Source organism: Tinamus guttatus, unplaced genomic scaffold, assembly GCF_059628265.1.
Source record: "Tinamus guttatus ecotype Peru unplaced genomic scaffold, ASM5962826v1 Tinamus_guttatus_pri_ptg000356l, whole genome shotgun sequence".
Classification (NCBI taxonomy): domain Eukaryota; kingdom Metazoa; phylum Chordata; class Aves; order Tinamiformes; family Tinamidae; genus Tinamus; species Tinamus guttatus.
Genome location: NW_028288890.1, coordinates 371531 through 389474, shown reverse-complemented (window position 1 = coordinate 389474; position 17944 = coordinate 371531). Strand labels below are relative to the sequence as shown.

Here is a 17944-nt window from a genome sequence, read left to right as displayed (position 1 = left end):
CCAGAAGCAATTCCGGTGGGAATCCTGATGCTTCACGTGAGGCACTACACAAATGTAAAATCCAGTTGGACACATTGCAGAAGAAAGAGGGAATCCTGGAGTATTGCGGGCTCAAGACATACAAATTTCATCTACAGCTAAAGAGAACTTCAGGCACTCGTGCAGCTTCCCAGTCTTCTGGCCTGCAAATGCTATGACTCCTGAATATATCCCACGACTATAAGAAGTTACAAGTCAGTATTTCAGCAAGGAAAAAGAGGCATTCGGGAAGTTCCTCACTAAAACATCGACCTTCTGATTTTTCCCTTCATTTCTGCAGCAGGCAGATGAGATGAGAAATGTGGGCAAGAAAACTGTGTACTTTAGTAAACTAAAATCAGGCAGTGGAGACTACGCTGGCTCTGAAACAAATGTCTGATCTATAACTATACTTATTTAATAAAAGCTTTCTGTTTATGAAAAACAGGTCAAATAAATTACAAGTTTGGTTGAAAAAGAAATCACATGCATATAAATATACCAAGACACTTGTGAAGCATTTAAATTAGCAACATGCAACATTCCTGAAAAATAAATTAAACTTAAACACATCTTAAAAAGCAGCAGTCTTTAGAGAACTCTCATTGAGCTGAAAAGAGGTTGGTGCAGAGGGGCTAGCAGTATCTTCAGCAACGAACTGAAAATAAATTCTGTCGACACACTGCCTGCGAGATGAAGATGGAATGAGCCATATGCAGTGAGGTAACAATGATCAGTTCAAAATGTGCTTTTCCTACACTAGATGTGCTGTTATGTATCCGGGATCGTGCGGATTAAGTCCCCAGGGCTTCACCCCAAGCAGAGGCTCTAGGGATTACGGTGGCTACACTCGCAGGGGGAGGCCTGGTCAAAAGGGTTAATGCATCTCTTGCAGGTACAAGCAGGGAGCAGGCACAGGACAGCACTTGCCAGCGCTGTATACAGAGCTACGAGACTGACACTGAAATACTGCGTTCAGTTCTAGTGCCCGGATATTTAAAAGGATGCTGAAACATTGGAAAGAGTCCAGAAAACGGCCATAAAAGTGATTCAAAGGCTAGAAAAGATGGCTTGCCGTGAAAAACTTAAACAGCTCAATCTGTTTAGTGTATCAAAAAGACTGGGAGGTGATTTGATTGCAAGTGCAAAGTGCCTCCGTGGTATTTAAAGCTCTTTACACTAGCAGAATATAAGAGAACAAGTGAGAAACTTTCACGGTGGAAATAATGCACAAAGGTTTCAGAACCAGTGCAATTATCCCTGGAACAAACTTCCCAGGAAAAGGGTGGATTCTCAAGACTGGATGCCTTTCTGGAAGTTTTGCTTTAGCCAAACACAAGTTATTTGGCTTCATACAGGAGTAGCGGGTTGAAATTTAAGTACCTGTGATATCCCGGAGATCAGACTAGATGATCTAATGGTCCCTGCTGGCCATAAACTCGATGAATCTATGCAAACACGCCAGAGAGAGTCCTCAGCTGAGATATCAAGTTAACTTTCAGCACACAACTTTTCACAAATTGGCTTTGGTGCTGCAGGTCGTTTAGGACACATGCTCCACTCTGAGGCTGCATCTGGTTAAGCGCTGAAAGAAGGATGACGGGACGGAGACGCTCCTTGTCCACCAGGTACGGCCGGCCGCGGGTTTTGCACTGATGCAGCTCCAAGCAGCGAAGAGCAGCTAAAACCCAAACCCATCCTTGCCCGGAGCGAAGAACATGCCTTCCCCAAGGCAGAAAACCGACACCGAGCAACGCGTGAGGAGCTCTGGCCATAAGAGATGGCTGTTACCAGAGCCCAGCGCGTTGTCAGCCGCCTTCAGCACCACGGCGCGCATCGCTTGTGGGGTCAAGCGTGCAAGAGGGGGATGCGAGGCCTCTAGTCCTTACTTGCCTGTAATCAGAACTGCAAAGAGGAACAAAGAAATTAAGGAAGGAAAATAACTGGAGAGAGCTAACCCTGCAAGGCTTAGGAAGGCAGAAGAAAAGCCAACAGAGAAGATATTTGGGCAATAAGCAGAGCAGGGACAGAGCCTTCCAGAAGGACACTATTATTATTATTATTATTATTATTATTATTGCCTCTCTTCGTGCTCCTGTGCTCCCAGACATGTCACGAGCGGGGATGGCAGCGGTCACGCTCAGCACAGCTCTGCACAAGCAGGAGAAGTCCCCTGAGAAGGGGGAGCACTGCCACCCCGCTGCGTTCGCAGGGTAATTCCAGAGCCTCCGCTTCCATACGGACGGTTCACGCCGGGCATTAAGGCATCTCCCTCCCCGCTTCCAATCGCGCGGCAACAAAAGCTGCTGGGGAGGAAGAGTAGAGCCAAGGACAGAGGAAATGACACAGATTCGAGCAGGTTCCACTCCCTGCTCCTCCGGAAGGAAATTTCTTTCCTAGTACCCACCTCCACGGTGCATATGAAACCTGTCTGGAAACTGCTCATTCAACACTGAAAAAAGAAATAAACACTGCCCATTCCCCAGGGCAGAAATCATTGTTTTGGCTGTGGAATAAGAGGTGCCATCCCAAAAAGCACATAGGAGAAAAAGTTGTACTGGGCCAAGTTCAGACAGAGACCAAGGTTAGACTAACATAAAAAGCTCCAGAGAAATCAGGCTAACAGCCTTCACCCTGCTCTGGGAAATTTCCCAACCCTGCTATTAGACATTTTACTTCCTCTACCAGCACTGCCAATTTCTGCAGCTCTCCTGTCTGAGCTGCAAACTCTCCCTCCCGCACTGCGGTGCAGCGCCCGGATCAGCAAACCCGCTGCCACGAGGAAGGACTAATGTGCAGCAGCAGGAGGGGGTTTGGTTACACACAAATCCCGGGCTGATCAGCACCAGCAGGAGAGGAAATGAGGAAAGAGTGAATGACAGGGAAAGGCGGTTGCTGGATGATTGTACTTGGGTTTAGAGTATGAAAAGCTTGTTCAAATTGAGGCCTTGCCCCCCTCGGCACAGCCTCTCGGAGCCCTGGGATAGAGCAGAGCCCCTCGTGCAGGCCCAAGTCATCGACGTCCTTGGAGCGCTCCCACCTCCGATCCACCACGATGCTTTGAAACACGTTAGCACCAGATGCCTGTTACCGGAAGGGGAACATGTCAGTGTCTCTCCCCTCCAAGCTACGTTAGTCCCTGCCTGGTTCTTCACAGCTAAATAAAAACCACCAGCACGGTCTAAAAAGAAAAAAATAACAGCAACTTCTGGAAACTCTCATCGATGGCTCAGCCGCCACTTTCCGGGTAGTGACAAAAGGTTGAGCTGTGCTGGAAAGCGTCGTGCCGGGTCTGGGGACACGTGCGGTACCGCTCACCGGCGCCGCGGGCTCCAGGGAGCTGCGGCAGGTAGAGCAGGGCAGCATCACGGATGAGCTTTCCAGAGCAGTAACGACTGGACATCAAGGGTCCAAACAAGGATTCGGAGCATCTCCGGTGGGGTTTCTAGTGCAGGAACTGCAGCAGAGGAGGATTTTGCCAGCGTTTTGAAGAAAAAAAATACAGTTAAAAAAAAAATAGGTGTGAACATAGGAGGGTGAACAAGTGGTGGGCAGAAAAGCCAGGGCTAGTGCATGGCTGAATGTCACGTCTCAAGCCCAGAGAGGCTAGGAGTGTGGTTTTAGTGTGTAACCAGCTTCAACTGCAGCCTGGCACTCTTGACTTCCTCCCCAGAGGAGGCTTCTCTCTGTTAGGGGAAAGAAACCAGCCCTACCACGCGAAACTAAACGGCTAGAGTAAAAATAAAGCCCCAAGGTGGTTTGGTGACCGAGGTCACGCAAGGAGGCGGGGAGGGTTTGCAGGCTGGGGACGCGCTCAGAGGCGCGCGCGCTGCCAACCAAAAGAGGGGCTGCAGAAAAGGAGGCAGGGCAGAGAATTACGGTGAGTCCAGCAGCAAAGGGGCTGAGCAGCCTCTTCGCACGCCACCTGCTCCCCTGCGCTCGCACGGGCTGTAAACCGTTTCCTAAACACAAAGGGAAAAAAACAGACCTGGTCCTGACCTCCCCAAATGAGTAACCGAACCCGACTGCTTCCTGCAAGCTTGCAGGGTGAGGAAGGGAGGCTGCCGGGGCGGGAGAGCTCCGCGTTCCTCCCCATCCAGCCCTGCTTTGGGCACACGAGTCAAGGATCCGGCATCTCCCGCCGCTTTTCCACGCGGGGAGCAGGGGACGGGCGGCTGCCGGCGCTGCCCTCCCGCCCGGGGAGCTCTCGGGCTCGTTCGGTGGGAGCGGATCGCGGCACCGCAGCGATACAGGTCGAACACGAGGCAACGTGGCGACAAGGAGGGGGCCAGCGTGGCAGCTCTGCCCTCCCTGACCCAACGGGAACCGCATCCCTGCGACGAGGCCTCGGGAGCAGCCCGACCCGAGGCCCCGCTGCAGGACCTTGCACGTGTCCTGCTGCCAGCACGTGTGCTCAGGAGAGCGCGGGGGACGCTCTGTGTGTCCCCTCCCTTTGGGGACGCTGCTCTGCCGCCGCTCTCGTGCAGCTCAGGCATGTCACAGATGCCAGCGACGGCCCCAGCAGACAGCCCGGAGGCAGCTGCAGGTCCTGCTGGCTCTCCAGGCCTCCCGATATCCGCGGGGAACGGAACGTTGGGAGTAGAATTGCTGCGAGGAGCCAGCAGTCAGCGCAGGCCGGAGGGCTCCGGGGCAGCGCGGGGTGGCGAGGGGAAGGGAGGCAGCCCGCATGTCCCTGTGGGATCATCCCAGGCACTTTGCTATCCCCGGAGGCAGGAAACGGGGAAAGCTGGTAGGTCTGTCAGCAGGGACTCGCCACAGGAGCTGCGTGGAGGAACGCTGCGTGGAGGCCGCTTGGGTCTGTCCCTTGTTTCTAGTCCCACATAAGGGAAAAGGGCTCCGGGATGGGTGGGAGCGCAATGGGCCAGCGCCACGCGCGGGGCACCCCTGTGGGACATCCACACACGGTGCTGAAATCCCCGTGAGGTCTCATCCCTGAGGCTTCATCCCACTGCTCCCTGGGAGCAGCCGTCTCCACACACACAACCCCTGGGACAGCTTCCCCAGGGAAAAAGGGACCCCACCTGGAGCCAGCTAGACACAGGAGCCACCAAAGCCACCCGAGTGGCTGCTGCCCAAGAGGAACAAGCACACAGAGCAGAACCAACAAACAGCCGGGAGAAACGGATGTGAAAGAGGCAGGAGCCGACCAGGACAGTGACCCTGTTCCCACCAAGGACACAAGCCCGCCACCAAGGTGGCACCCGGTTGCTCCAGCAGTCACAAAGGTGCCACTTCCCACCTTGCCGGGGGGAGATATAAGTGGTGCCCCTGCAGCACTGTGATGTAAGAAATAAAACTAAGCAGGGGGGAAGGATTGACCAAGATAGAAGCTGGGAACTCTTTCTCTCCAAGATGAGATAATCATCTTGGAGAGAAAAGAAGTCACAGCTGGTTGGGGAGACAGTCCCGAGCAGGCGCTGCTGAACAACCCCCAAGTGAGCTGCATCCGCACGGAGCTGGGGAAAAGGAAGCAGGACAAGACCCCTGCTTCGAGAGGAGAGTGTCCCCACACTACCAAGCGGGACCAGCACCCTGCACCCTCAATGATGGGATTTCCTAAGACCTGGGAGAAACAGAGAGCGTCGGGTCCAAAAGAGGGTCGCACTTCTCACCTGAAAGAGCACAAGCAGCCAAAGGTGCACGCTGCTTGCAGCATTGCCACCCTTGGGCACGTCCCCACGTGCTCAATCCCTCCTTAGCAGTAGGGAATGACACTTGTTTGCGCAACAGTCTTCCATGGAAGAGCACAGTAGGTGGCAAAGCGGGAACATAAAGGTAAGAACCTCTGTAGGTTCAGCCTACAGAGGGGACCTTGTTCTCCTGTTCTGCTGGTAGACGTCCTGGTGACATTAACTGCTCCCCTGTGGAAACAGTGACGCACTGTCCGTGCTCCCCATTGCTGAGATAGAGCAAGTTGCTGTGAAGCTAGAGCAAGTTTTAACCTCCATTTCTTTACACAATCTAATGATCTCACCAGAATTCCTGCCCTGTTGCAAGGGGTCCTGCTCCATGCAGAGTAGGGCTAATGCAACAACCCTGTCCCTAACCAATAGGCCCAGTGCAAATGGGAAAGCTCCTGTAGCCAGAGAGTTGGTTTTAGCTTTCCAAAGTGCTTTCGGGTGGCCGAACCAAACGTCTGATCGCTCTGCTGGATTGACCTCTCACAGGTCTGCGAGGCTTAATTCTTTAATGATTATAAAGCATTCAGACATTTGCAGAGAAGCGTCATTTAATTACCGGAGTGCCAAGGGAGAGCCTCTCTTCCCTAATCGTAGCGCTCCGGAGCGCTCTCCCGCCGGGAACGCGCGGCGCGATAGCACACGGAAGTGTCTGCAGCAGAGCGCGGGCAGCAGGGCAAGAGCGACTGTGGGAACCGTAACTCAGCATTTCCTGACAGGGGTGATTAAAATCTCAAGCTCAGTGTAATATTAACACTTTCTCAAGAGATTGACAGCACGTTTGCCCTGTTTACTTTACCAATTCACAGCCTGCACAGTAAGCTGCATACAGTACTATCAGATTTAAGATCAATATAGACCCAAGGCAAATGAAACCACTGGCAGAGAAGAAATAGGACCCAGCTCTTCAGCTCACTTTGCCACCCCAGTGCCTTTTTAAAGAAAAAAGAGCTGCTCATTGATTCTTTTTTTTTTTTTTTCTGGAGAGGGTGAGAAGTTCTTATTGGAATCCTACCCAAAGCCACCTAATGTTGTCAGGTAACCAGGGCAGCCCGGGCTTTCACATCATTGCACGCCTGGAAACAGTCAACGGACAGGAGACCGCAGAGCACAGCTAAAAAAATTCACAGAATGAAACCCCAAAGGGCTCCAGGCACAACGGACACAGCCCTAAAAGGGCAGGCTGCAACCCAAATACTTCTGCGGACTGTTTTGAAACAGTGCCAACGACAGAGGATGCCCTCCATGCCAGCAGTGCCAAATTCAATCATTGAGAAAGGGGCCAAAAGCAGAGGCATGCTCCTTGGTGTGGACAGATGGTGCATTCCTGGAATTCTGTGTCTTCCTGGAAAACAGGATGTAGAAAACAGTGGAAGAAGCAGCTATGCCAAAACTCTACCTACACACACAGTGCCAAGGCAAACTACCAGCACCGCGTGTCACCCCTGCTTGTCACAGCAACACCTAGAGCAGGGCCTGGCTCCTGCAGCCTCCCCATCGCAGTAACTGCGTGCAGCTGCTGCCTGACCTGGAAAGAAAGCACCGAGCTCTGTGTTACAGCCAGCACGGAGAAAGGAAGTGCAAGTGAGTGCAGAGCAGCACACGTTTGCACGCTGCAAATTGCAGATCTGCAGCTCGGCCGGTCCCGGGGGGGCCCGTTCAGCCCTGCCGAGAGGGCTGCAACGCGGCACCGGCAGCTCGTGCCCTTCGCCAGGGAGGAACTGACCACCGGGAACGGAAATCCTCCCAATCCCATTCCGTGCTGCCTACCAAACGGCCAGTTCATCCACAGGAAAAACACGTCCATCACCTTTGGCTTGGGCTGGACCTGAAGCAGCAGCTTCTGTACGAACGGTTCAAGGGTCTCTCTCCTGCATCTCTGCCCTGTTCATGTCCCGAGCTGTTTGGCTCTATATAGGTGTTACAACTGCTCCTGAAAGCAGGTGCCTTCCCATTGTACCCTGTAAAATTCCCTTCTCTGGCCCTGAAACAGCACAGTCACCATAAAGCCTGATGCTCAAGAAGCTTCCCACAGAGCTGTCAGCACAGACAGGCTCGTCTCGGTGTTTTTCAGCAGCTAAAGCTGACAGGGAAGGAACCAGGCAGGCAACGCACCAGTTGAGAGCCAGTTCCTTCAAATGCCACGTCAGGAGGGGAACACGTCCCCCTGGGAGCCGCGCTGCTCCCTTCCACGGCGGCTGCCGGGCGCAGGCAGGGCCCTTCGGAGGCCAAACAGTGCCACACAGCGGCAGGACCCGGCTGCTCGGCTCCCGCGGCCCGCCAGGAGCCCCTGTCACTGCAAGGCCGCAGCTCGGAAACCTGGACAGCGACAGCGACTTCCAGTTTCTTTTTCGCGTGGTTATTTTTACTCCGGAGCAGTTCGGCGCCGCGGTCGCGCTGCAGCTAACGCAGGCAAGGGCAGCACGCTGCAGCACACCGGCAGCTCGGGGAGAAGCCTCCTGCACCCTCAGGCCTGCATCTCTTTTGCTGCTGCATTTCTGAGCATGTCGGTCAGAGGAGAAAGGTTTCTACAAAGCAGCTTTTGGAGCAGATGAGGAATCCCAGACTAAGGCTGGGCCTTAGAGCCCAGAGACCTTAGAACCTGCACTCAGAGAGCAGCGCTCCTCCACGAGCAGAGCAGGGCAAGCTCTAGCAAATATCACTGCACTGGGAACAACAAGCTGCTACTGCCTCCAGCTCTGCCAGCAGATAAACTACCTCACACTGGAGGGCTGTACATGTGCCTCAAAACAGCAGCATCTGATGTCAAACCATCTTCATCAATGATTTACAGAGGCTCCGGCTTGGTACACGCTCCTTTCAGCACTGCTGAGGGAGCAAAGGTCTCCCAGAAGAGAAGCTGAGGAGAAGGGAAAACAATCGAGGGCAGTAACATCTCAAAAATGCTACGGCAATGATGTGCCAGAGCTTCACTTCCAAAACCTTAAGACTTCAGCCCAGTTCCACCCAGCTGAAGTCACAAGCTAGTTACAAAAGTGCAATAATCTCCAAGAAGCTCTGGGCCCTGCAGGATGCGGAGAAGTTCCCAGTCCTGCTAAACTTACATCCCTAACAGCCATTTTAGGACAGGCAGCCCAGAGCTCCCTGGCAAGTTCCCTTGCAGGCTGCAAGTGCCAAAACAGTGCGAGGATTCCTAGAGGATGAGCTCCCAACCAAGGGCTGCCTCCGCCTGCATTCCCGTGCCTCACAAACAGAGCCCACTGGGGCTCCTCTTGCAAGGTACACAGCTTCAACACACACGAGGTGCTGTTAGTCTTATTTTTTACGCCTTGCAGACGAAAGGAAGTAGTTTAGAAAGTTTTTTTTTTCCTTGCAGTCTAAGAGGAAATACCAACAATGCAAACATTACACCTACACTGGAAATTAAAACCATCGTTTTCATATTCCCAGTGCAAACCTCCAGTCATCTGGCATCGGCACAAGTGACCCATTTGCAGAGCAAGCCTCAGAGCTCCCGGAATCACTGTGAACTCTGCTCTTCAGCACCTGACCTCATTTCCCACCAGTAACCTCACCCAAGTCAGAGCCTTCAGCAACGCATTTCACTGCATCTTCTGTTTGTGCCTTCCCTATTCCATATCAGCCACACCAGCATGTGCTGCCAAGAAAGGGATGGTAATAACATGCTTTAAACATGAGAGGCACGAGGTCACCAGCTCTTCAGCCTGACCCAGGCACAGCTCCCATAGGAGAAGCCAAAACACTGGAAAATTTAGCAACAGGAAAGCAAAACAGATCCAGTGTCATTCAACTGCATTCCAAACACATGACACCAAAGCCAACCGCCGCGTCCTGCAGTACTCACGTCGCTGGGGCTGAGGTTCCCAAGACCGTTGTCCTGCTCAGAATCCCTGCCGGACTCGTGGCCCTGGGAGGAGCGGGGGTGGGAGGGATGAATCCAGATCTCCAGCCGCGTGGCATCATCTCCGACTTGTCGGAACGTGGACTTCTTGCCCTTTCCCCGGCAGCTGGGGCTCAGCTCCAGCACCTGATGCTTCTTCTGCTCCAGCTGCTCAGCCTGTGCAGATAGGACAGATTCAGAGCCCCCCCAAGGGATCAAAATTCACGGAAAATGAGTTGTTTCATTTACAAAGAGCCTTCCTCCAGCTTACAAACTACACCAACCCACTGCAAGGTCTGTAAATTTGACTTCTGACACTATAGATTAGTGCAGGTGAGAGGTTTTTTTTGAGCTTTTTTGATTGCCCTGAATCAAGAAAGGCAATGTCCAGTCCCAGCAGTGTGAGCCAACATGCTGAAGCTTTTATTTGGGGTGACCCTCTAAGGCACAGAGGGATTTCAGCCTCTCTTGCTCACAGGGGCATCTGTGGGATGAGGTGATGACCATGCCAAAGCCACCCTCCAAAACACAGTAAGCCCTTGCAGAGCCTGGCTGGGTTACAGTGACCCAGAAACAAGAGGTTCCACTGCCCCCCAAAAAACATAAACAACTTTGAGGAGATGCAGAGAGGAACCATCATTTCAAAGGCGGGCATCTCCTCTGACTCCCAAAGTGGATTTCTCAGAACTAGATCAGCAGTGACTCCACATCCAAAGCCTCTGCTCTGGATCACAGCTCTGCAGCACAGAAGAGGCAGCGCAGGCAGCTGCAGCACCCAGCTCAGCTCCAAGACTCACCTTGCGCTTCGTCTCTTCAAACAGGCTCATGAGGCTCTCCTTGGCCGTGAGGATGGGGTTGCTAGCGGCCAGGCTGCGCATGTAGTAGTAGACGGCATCCAGCTTCCTCCGCTGCAAAAACACAACCAGAATCCGGCCCTTATTCCGGAGCATTTGGCCAAGCCCCAACACACTTCACCTTCCCTTCAATACATCTGCCTGGGACAGAAAGACATTCGGGGTAAGAACAGCTCTGTGGACAAGCAGGGCCTTGGACTCTCTCCCCAGCTTCACAAGTACCTGCACGGTGGCAGAGCAGCAGCATTTTGGCAGGGTTAGGAGCACCCTGCAGATGACACAGCAGCCTGCACACTTGCTCTGGCCTCGCACCAACAACCCAGCCCATCAGCAAACACCACAGCAAGGGGTGACAGTAAAAGATACTGAACTGCGGGCGCTTTGGGGCTTTTTGACTCTTTTCAACAGCGCTATGAATAAGAAATGACTGCTCCAAGTTTTACAAAAAGCAGAGGTCCAGGCAGACTGAAGGCCTTGCCAGACTCCTGCCAGTGGCAGTGCAGGATGCTGTCCTCATCTCACCCTGCCACTGGGCTCAATCCTCTCACACTGGAGCAACCTCTCTGCACTCTCCCCACCACAGGCTGCCTGCAGAGCACACTGTGATAAGGCACCTCCTTCTGCTGGCCCTCTGGATGACATAGCAGTCCCAACAGCCTCCAGCACAGCCCCCAAACTTCTACCAGCCACAGAGTCCTTCACCACATAACGAACCTGCCAGCACCCGCAACACCTACAATCCACAGAGCCCACCCTGCCAACAGCTTTTCCTTTATTTTTTTCTCCTTTCCCTGCAATTAAATCATCTTCACGTGTTGCCTTAAGCAGTGTGTTTCTCCACCAGCTGGACTCTCCAAACTGTCCTGGAGGGCTTTCCCTACCCCTGCTGCATCCTGGTGTCACGAGTATCTTACCGTGTAGATGGCCAGCAGCGCCAGCTGGTTGTAGGGGCGGCCGTTTTTGGGAGCAATTTGCTGAGCCTTCAGGTACCAGCTGAGGAAGGGAAGAATCAGGAGAAGTTACTGAAAGGACATCAAAACCCCTGGCCACTGTTAGGGGTACAGGATTCCCCCCACAGCACGGGCAGCCCTGCGGGGACCAGGCCCTTTGCACAAGTGCCCTCTGCCTGTAAGAGGGTGCAGAACCCACGCCAAGTCCCTGGGACAAGGAAAACTGGCAGATGCATCTGGAGGAAGAACTTGTCTTGGCTCAGCCTGAACACAAGCATTTAGCCAGAGCCAGCAATCACTGTCCCCAAGGCAGCCTAGGGCACACAGGACAGACTATTTGTCTTCCCATCTGCTTTTTAACTCCACGGCAGCTGGCACCAAATCTTCTTGGTTGTTTATCTCATTTCCAATATCTGCAGGATACTAAGTCACCCTAAGGGAAGGGATGTCCGTTCAGCGGCAGTCGATTCATCCCTCTTTTTCCCTCCCTCCCTCTCTCTCTTTTTCCTCAGTTTTCCTATCTATTTTTCAGCTTACATTATGCCACACACATCTATTGACACTGTTCAGACAGGCCAGTGAGCTGAACAAGTTCTCTGCAGCACCTGGAGACACTAACAGACTCCACAATGTCTGCAGGCCCCAAATGCAGCAGCTTTACCTGCTCTGCTCCCCAAGGCTCACTTTCCTCCCCACTCTTTGCTCCATCTGCTACAGAAACCAACACTCTGCCCGGCTTCAGAAAAAAAGGACTAGACAAAACAAGAGTGAGAGGAAAGAACAAGTGCCCAAAATTCCTCAGGCTGTCAGAACGCGGACAGATGGATATGGAAACCTTTCCTAGCTGTAAAGCCACCAACAAGCAGCTTTTTTAATATGGCTAATCTGCCACAGGATCAGCACAGGACCACATAGGGCGATGGAGGAAGACTACAATTGCTGGCTTGCTTTCTAGGACAGACAACTACACATGTACATCTTACAGCCTCACATGACCAGGCTAAAATAAAGGGGTATGGAAACACTCCTTTAGCAAGAGGCAAGTTTAAACCCGAAGTGAGCTGCATCCCTTGTAGCTAAACAGAGGAGCAGCCGTGCTCAGGCCACGGTACCTGCGTGCTTTCCCGTAGTTGGCCGTGTCGTTCGCTTGCTCTCTGTATCGGCAAATGTCCCCCTGACAAATCATGCACCTCTGAGCACTGATGAGCGCGTACTTCACCTGGGGACACAGGAACATTCAGCACATGATATGAGAACTTCCTAGCTCATCCAGACCATGAGCTCCCTGAACATGACAGCTGTAGCTAGATGTGTCCCTGCTCGGAATGGAGCTGGACTAAAATACCCTTTCCCAGCTGTCCCTCACACTGCAATAGCCACCTAGGCAATACACTGTCCAGCATCGTGGAGACAGCACAACTGTTTGCTTTCCTTCTCTGCTGTTCTGGATTATAAGGACAGAAATAGATGTTCAATATCTAAGGCAAAAAATAGGGTACCTTTATACTCTTCCTTCCCTTCGCTAGCCCGGGTCACCGGAACCAGGTACATGAGCCCAGGTGACAGAACTGGTGTGTGAAAAGACTCCTTGACAAGAAATGTGAACCGGGACAGTTAATGTCTCTAACAGCTGGGAAAGGTCCCCTGCAGACACATGGGTATCTGCTTGGAGCACAGCTGCCCACCTCTCGGCTAGGACAGCGCACGAGTTGGGAGCTTAGCGTGAAAAACGGGATGAGATGTCTTCAGGAAGGAGCCACCTACCATTTTCCGCAGGGGTTTACTCCGGATGGCCATGCCATCCATGTAGTCCTCCAGCTTGAACTGGTATGACACCTGCAGCTTCTGGAGCAGGCCATCGAAAAAGGACGTGCCCTGCAAAACAGCCACACACTTGGTAATTATGATATTTCTGATGATGAGAGCAGTATCACCACACCATCCTGCCACATGCAAGGGAAAAAAGGCACTTCTCCCTGAGTTTTGGGCTGTTTCTCTTCAGAAAAAGGCAAAGAGGTCAGGGATTCTCTTCCTTGGAGGTTTCCAAGACTTAGCTAAATAAAGTGAAAATAGACCTGATAGAGTATTAGCCATAGTCCTATTTGAAGCAGATTAGACTAAAGCCCTCCAGCAGTCCCTTCCCAACAACACAACTTTGTGAAACATTTCCTTTCAGATCTGTTGGCCTACATATGGCAAAGAAGTTGAGATGCACAGGCCAACAGAAAAAGTTTAAAATAAATTTGACCATGGTGGCACAAACACCTCCATTTTTATTTCCACTTTAGAAAGTTTATTTCATTTTAGCCTAAAACAATTTCTAATCAATACAGAACATGCCAAAACAAGCCTGGTTTAAATAGTAACAAATGTCCACCTACACTTGGAACACTACCCATATTCAACTCACCTGAGCATCCTCCTCATACAATCAAGGCATAAGGCACAGAGATACGTGGAGGATGGCAGGGGGCTGGTCACCCAGCTCTGCCAACACTAGACAAACCCACCCAAAGCTTGAAGAGGGTTTGGAGACACATTTCTCTTCGTACCTCATCCAGAAGCTGGAGGAGTTTGTTACGAATTTCTTGACCATTTTCCCCCAGCGGGTCCTTGAGGAGCTGCCGGAATTTCTCGATCACCTGGTAGAAGGCGTTTTTCCACAGCAGCTGGTCCACGTTCTGGGTGTCGGAGAACTCGATATCCATGAGGATGCACCGCTCGTAGAGCTGCAGCATCTCCACCCTAGACAGACACACAGAGTCAGCACAGCAGCAGCCACCCGGCCCCGGCCCCAGCTGCAGGGAACACGTGCGGAGCCACCCGGCACGCGCTCCGAAAGCGAATCCGTATTTCCACATGTGTCCTAGAGAGAGGGAGATGGAGGCGATTGCAAACACGCACCCTTCCTGCCCAGGAAAGCAAACCTGAAAGGAGCATCTCCCTTTTCTTCAGGCAAAGGGCAAGGACATCCTGCTCTGTCACCGGGATCATGAGGGCACAGGTGTCTCTAGACACCAGCACAGGGCAGCAAACTGCCAAAACAGCCTCATCCACTTCTGCTTGAGCACCAGCCTCCGCTCCTCCCGAGCCCAAAGCCGGTTACAAAGGGCAGGAATGAGTTCACAGAGAACCAGAGGGCAGGAGAAATCCTGCCGCTGGAACGAAACCCACCTCCCTTCAGCTCAGCTAATACCCAAAACTGAGAGCCTGCTTCCTCTGGCAGTAACGGGCCAACGCTGCTGCTTTCTAAAGATGAGCAGAGGCTGAGAACGTTACACCTGAAGCAAATAAAGTCTCCAAGTAGAAGAAATCACATGCTCTTCGCCAGCAACTTACAGCCTTGCCCAGAGCGCGGAGCAAAATTCCTGTCCCGAGCCAGGCAGGCTAGAAACAGCTGCCCAGGCCTGGGGACAGCTCGTGACAAGGGCATCCTCAGCAGATATTGCTCTGGCAGCCAGTCCCCTGTAACACTCTGGGCATCAGAGAAGACAGTAACAGTAGAATAAAGTGGAGGGTACAAAGACAAGTCAGGCTGCAGCGTCTGGAGAAGCCTGATGGAGTAAGAGAGAAGGATATTGCAGGCTGCTGGGCAAAAGTGGAGGGCATAGCCTGTCCTGCTGCCCGGCCACACGCAGTCACCCTGTCACCACGTTCCCTTCAGTGGCACAAACACCGACCGAGGGGTTTACAGACCTTTCTGCAGATGGACGCCCCAAGATGCAGGACACAGCTCTGCGGGCAGGCAGACAAGCTGCTTAAAGGGATGAGAGAGGGGGAAGTCCAGCATAGCTAGAGAGCCCCTAAGATGAGGGCCTGGAAGAGGGACCGCACCACGGATGCGCTGGACAACATGAGGATGAGCTGAAACCTCCAGCGCTGCTTCGAGGACGGTCACATCCCACCCTGTGACCTATGCTGCAAGTCCATGAAACACGAAGGAAGCCCTGAAATCTGCTCCTCTGCTAGATTTGCTGCCAGTCAGCTCTCACGATACATCTCTGAAGAGCCCTGGAGACACAGAAGTCACAAGTAAACACAGAAGATGCCAAGTAGAAATGGCTGCTGAGCTAACTGCCCTCCGGAGCAGCAGTGTCACTTCCTGCTTGCTGGCTGGCATCACCAGGCTACTCCCACGAGACCACCGAGAACACACAGGACGCTGCGCAAGAGCAATTCAGCAGTGCCAGCCTCCGAAGGCCGCAATGCCAATGAAAAAGCAGATAACCAGGGAACGGGAAGAAAGCAGAACTCTGCCAGCACACAGGGGAAGGACACGAGAGCACTGGAGCGACAGGGAGCAGCCCCAGGAAGCAGAACCCAAGGAGCTCTGGGCACACGTCCTGCTCCCCAGAGCCCCCGAGCCCCAGCATCAGGTGTCCCTGGTGCCACAGGCACAAGCAGCCCTGGTTCAGCTCCCGGCCCAGGCGAACGGCTTCTTCCCCTAGTTTTCTTCTGGCACTTGCCCACCTTGGGCACGTGACAAGCCCAAGCTCCAGCACATCACAAGCTGAGCAGCCAGCACCGACCCATCACCCGGAGACCCAGCACCCCCGGTCTGCCGGGTCCCCAAGGAGACCTTGTGCTTTGGATAACGCTCCTGCAGAAGTTCACCCTGGGAATGACCCAGTCACCCGGTGCTCCGCTACAAACCTCAGCTGGGCCATCTTCTCCAGCCCCTCCGGGCTGATGCGGTCCCGGGAAAGCAGATTGCTGAGCTGCTGCTCCTGGTTCGCAGCCTCGCGGAGGAGTTTGCCGAGCTCCTGCTGCTGCATGTTCCGCATCTGCTGCTCCATCTCAGGACTCAGAGGAGTCGCAGGGAGCGGGCTGCAGATAAACTGCCCGGCCTGGCCAGGATAGCCAGGGTAATAGGCTCCAGGGTACACACCGTTGCTTGGGCCCATGGGATACTGCAGGGAGTACCCGCCGTAAGGATACTGGGGGCCTTGCCCGGCGGCCCGGGGGTAATAGTAGGGGTTGTCAGAGTTTTGGAACTTATAGTAGGAGGCCTGGGCCTGGCGGGCTTCCCCCCACGACGTGGGGCTCACTTCATCGTCCGTGTCGAGGAAATGGAGCTGCGCGCCCAGGCTCTTGAGGGCCGGCTTCTGCTCCGGGTTGTTGGGGTCCCACAGCCTGCGGGCAGCGCCGCCCCGGCCCCGGCTCCGCGGCCCTTTGCTCCCGGCGCCGCCGAGCAGGAGCCGGGGCCCCGGGTGAGCAGGGTCGGGGGAGCCAGTGGTGCTCACCGACAGGTCCGTGTTGGCCGGCAGGAACAGAATCCCCCGGCCCCTGCCTTGAGGCTCTCTGCTCTGGCCCCTGGCTTCCAAAGCCTCCGAGTCCTTACAGCTGGCAAACGCCTTCTGGGGCTTTTTTTTCTCTGTTTCCGACAGGCCCATGTCTCTGTTTATAGCCTTGTTGTCGAAGGTGACACGAAAGGGTCCCTTGGCTTCCCTGCCATTGCTGCTCCACTCGCTCTCGCTCCTAGAGACCCGACTCTGCTCCGAGCGCTTTTTCCTTTCCGAGTTCCTGCTGGAGACGTACGCCTCCGCCTCGTCGATCCTGTCGTCGTCCAGGGAGTCGGTGGAGGACGCGGAGAGCTGCTTCCTCGCGCGCATCCTCTCCCTGGCGCGCTCCTGCCGCCGCTCCACCCCGTCCACGAGCGGGGCTCCGTCCGCGCTGTTGTTGCTGCCGGCCGAGCTCGTGCTGCACGTGCGGTAGCGGCTCCGGCGCTTGTCGGAGCGCGAGTACCGCTTCGTGGAGCTCAGCTTCCCCTGCAGCTCCTCGCTCGTCCTCCTGATCCTGTCGCTTCGGTCTGTCCGTCTTCCTTTCTCTCCCTTTACAGCTTTCCCTCCTTCCCCTGTCAGGCTTCCCTCTCTATCCTCTCTGCTCGATCTGCTTCTCCTGCTGTTGTCTTTTCCAGCTGCTTTCTCAGTCTCTTCATCTCCCTCAACTTTCAGCTGCTGCATCTTAGTGATGATCTCCTCATTAGCCGACTGGAGGGCCGGTTCTTTGGCAAGTGAATGCAGACGTTTCCCAGGCTGGTAGATCTGCTGGTCTGGCTTCTTGGTTCTCCGGGTGACCTTGGGACACCACTCACCCGGAGCAGGCTCCTTGCACGAGTTCTCCTGCCTTGGGAGACCACCTTTTGCCTCTGTCTCTTCGTCTCGCTGCAAAGGGCCGTTCTGCTTCTGGACGTCACCTTTGCCAAATTCCTCCATGACCGGAGCCGCTGCTGCAGAGGGATCTTTGTCACTGGAGCTTTCCTTGCCTTCCTCAGCCCTGCTCCTCTCCCTCTCCGAGGCCTCGTGCTTTGGCAGCGTGAGCTTGCTCCGCAGGCGCGAGAGGCCAGGCTTGTAAATCTCCAGGTCTGGGCGCCTGTTGTCTTTGCGGTGTCTTGGCTCCTTCACTTCTTTCACGTTGTCTGAGAAAAGATAGAGAGATGAGAGTTATTCCCAGCACAGACCAGCCAAGGAAAAGCGAGAGGGAGACAAGCAGTTTAAGAAAAACACTAAGGCAAAGGGCTGGACGCTCTCACAACAAGTCCAAGAGGATAGAACTGAAATT

At 53.8% G+C, this 17944-nt stretch overlaps 1 protein-coding gene across 1 annotated transcript in view; it reads right to left on the bottom strand.

Annotated features, from left to right (window-relative positions):
- Positions 1–17725, bottom strand: part of SMG6 (SMG6 nonsense mediated mRNA decay factor) — a 97064-nt gene extending 79339 nt beyond the window's left edge. The window contains exons 1-7 of the mRNA XM_088530023.1: positions 16037–17725; positions 13936–14128; positions 13148–13258; positions 12496–12602; positions 11348–11426; positions 10377–10487; positions 9544–9756 (exon numbers count right to left, since the gene is read on the bottom strand). Of these exons, the coding sequence (XP_088386149.1) occupies positions 9544–9756; positions 10377–10487; positions 11348–11426; positions 12496–12602; positions 13148–13258; positions 13936–14128; positions 16037–17598 (2376 nt within the window). The 5' untranslated portion in view covers positions 17599–17725. The remainder of the gene's footprint in view (positions 1–9543; positions 9757–10376; positions 10488–11347; positions 11427–12495; positions 12603–13147; positions 13259–13935; positions 14129–16036) is intronic.
- Positions 17726–17944: the final 219 nt, after the last annotated feature.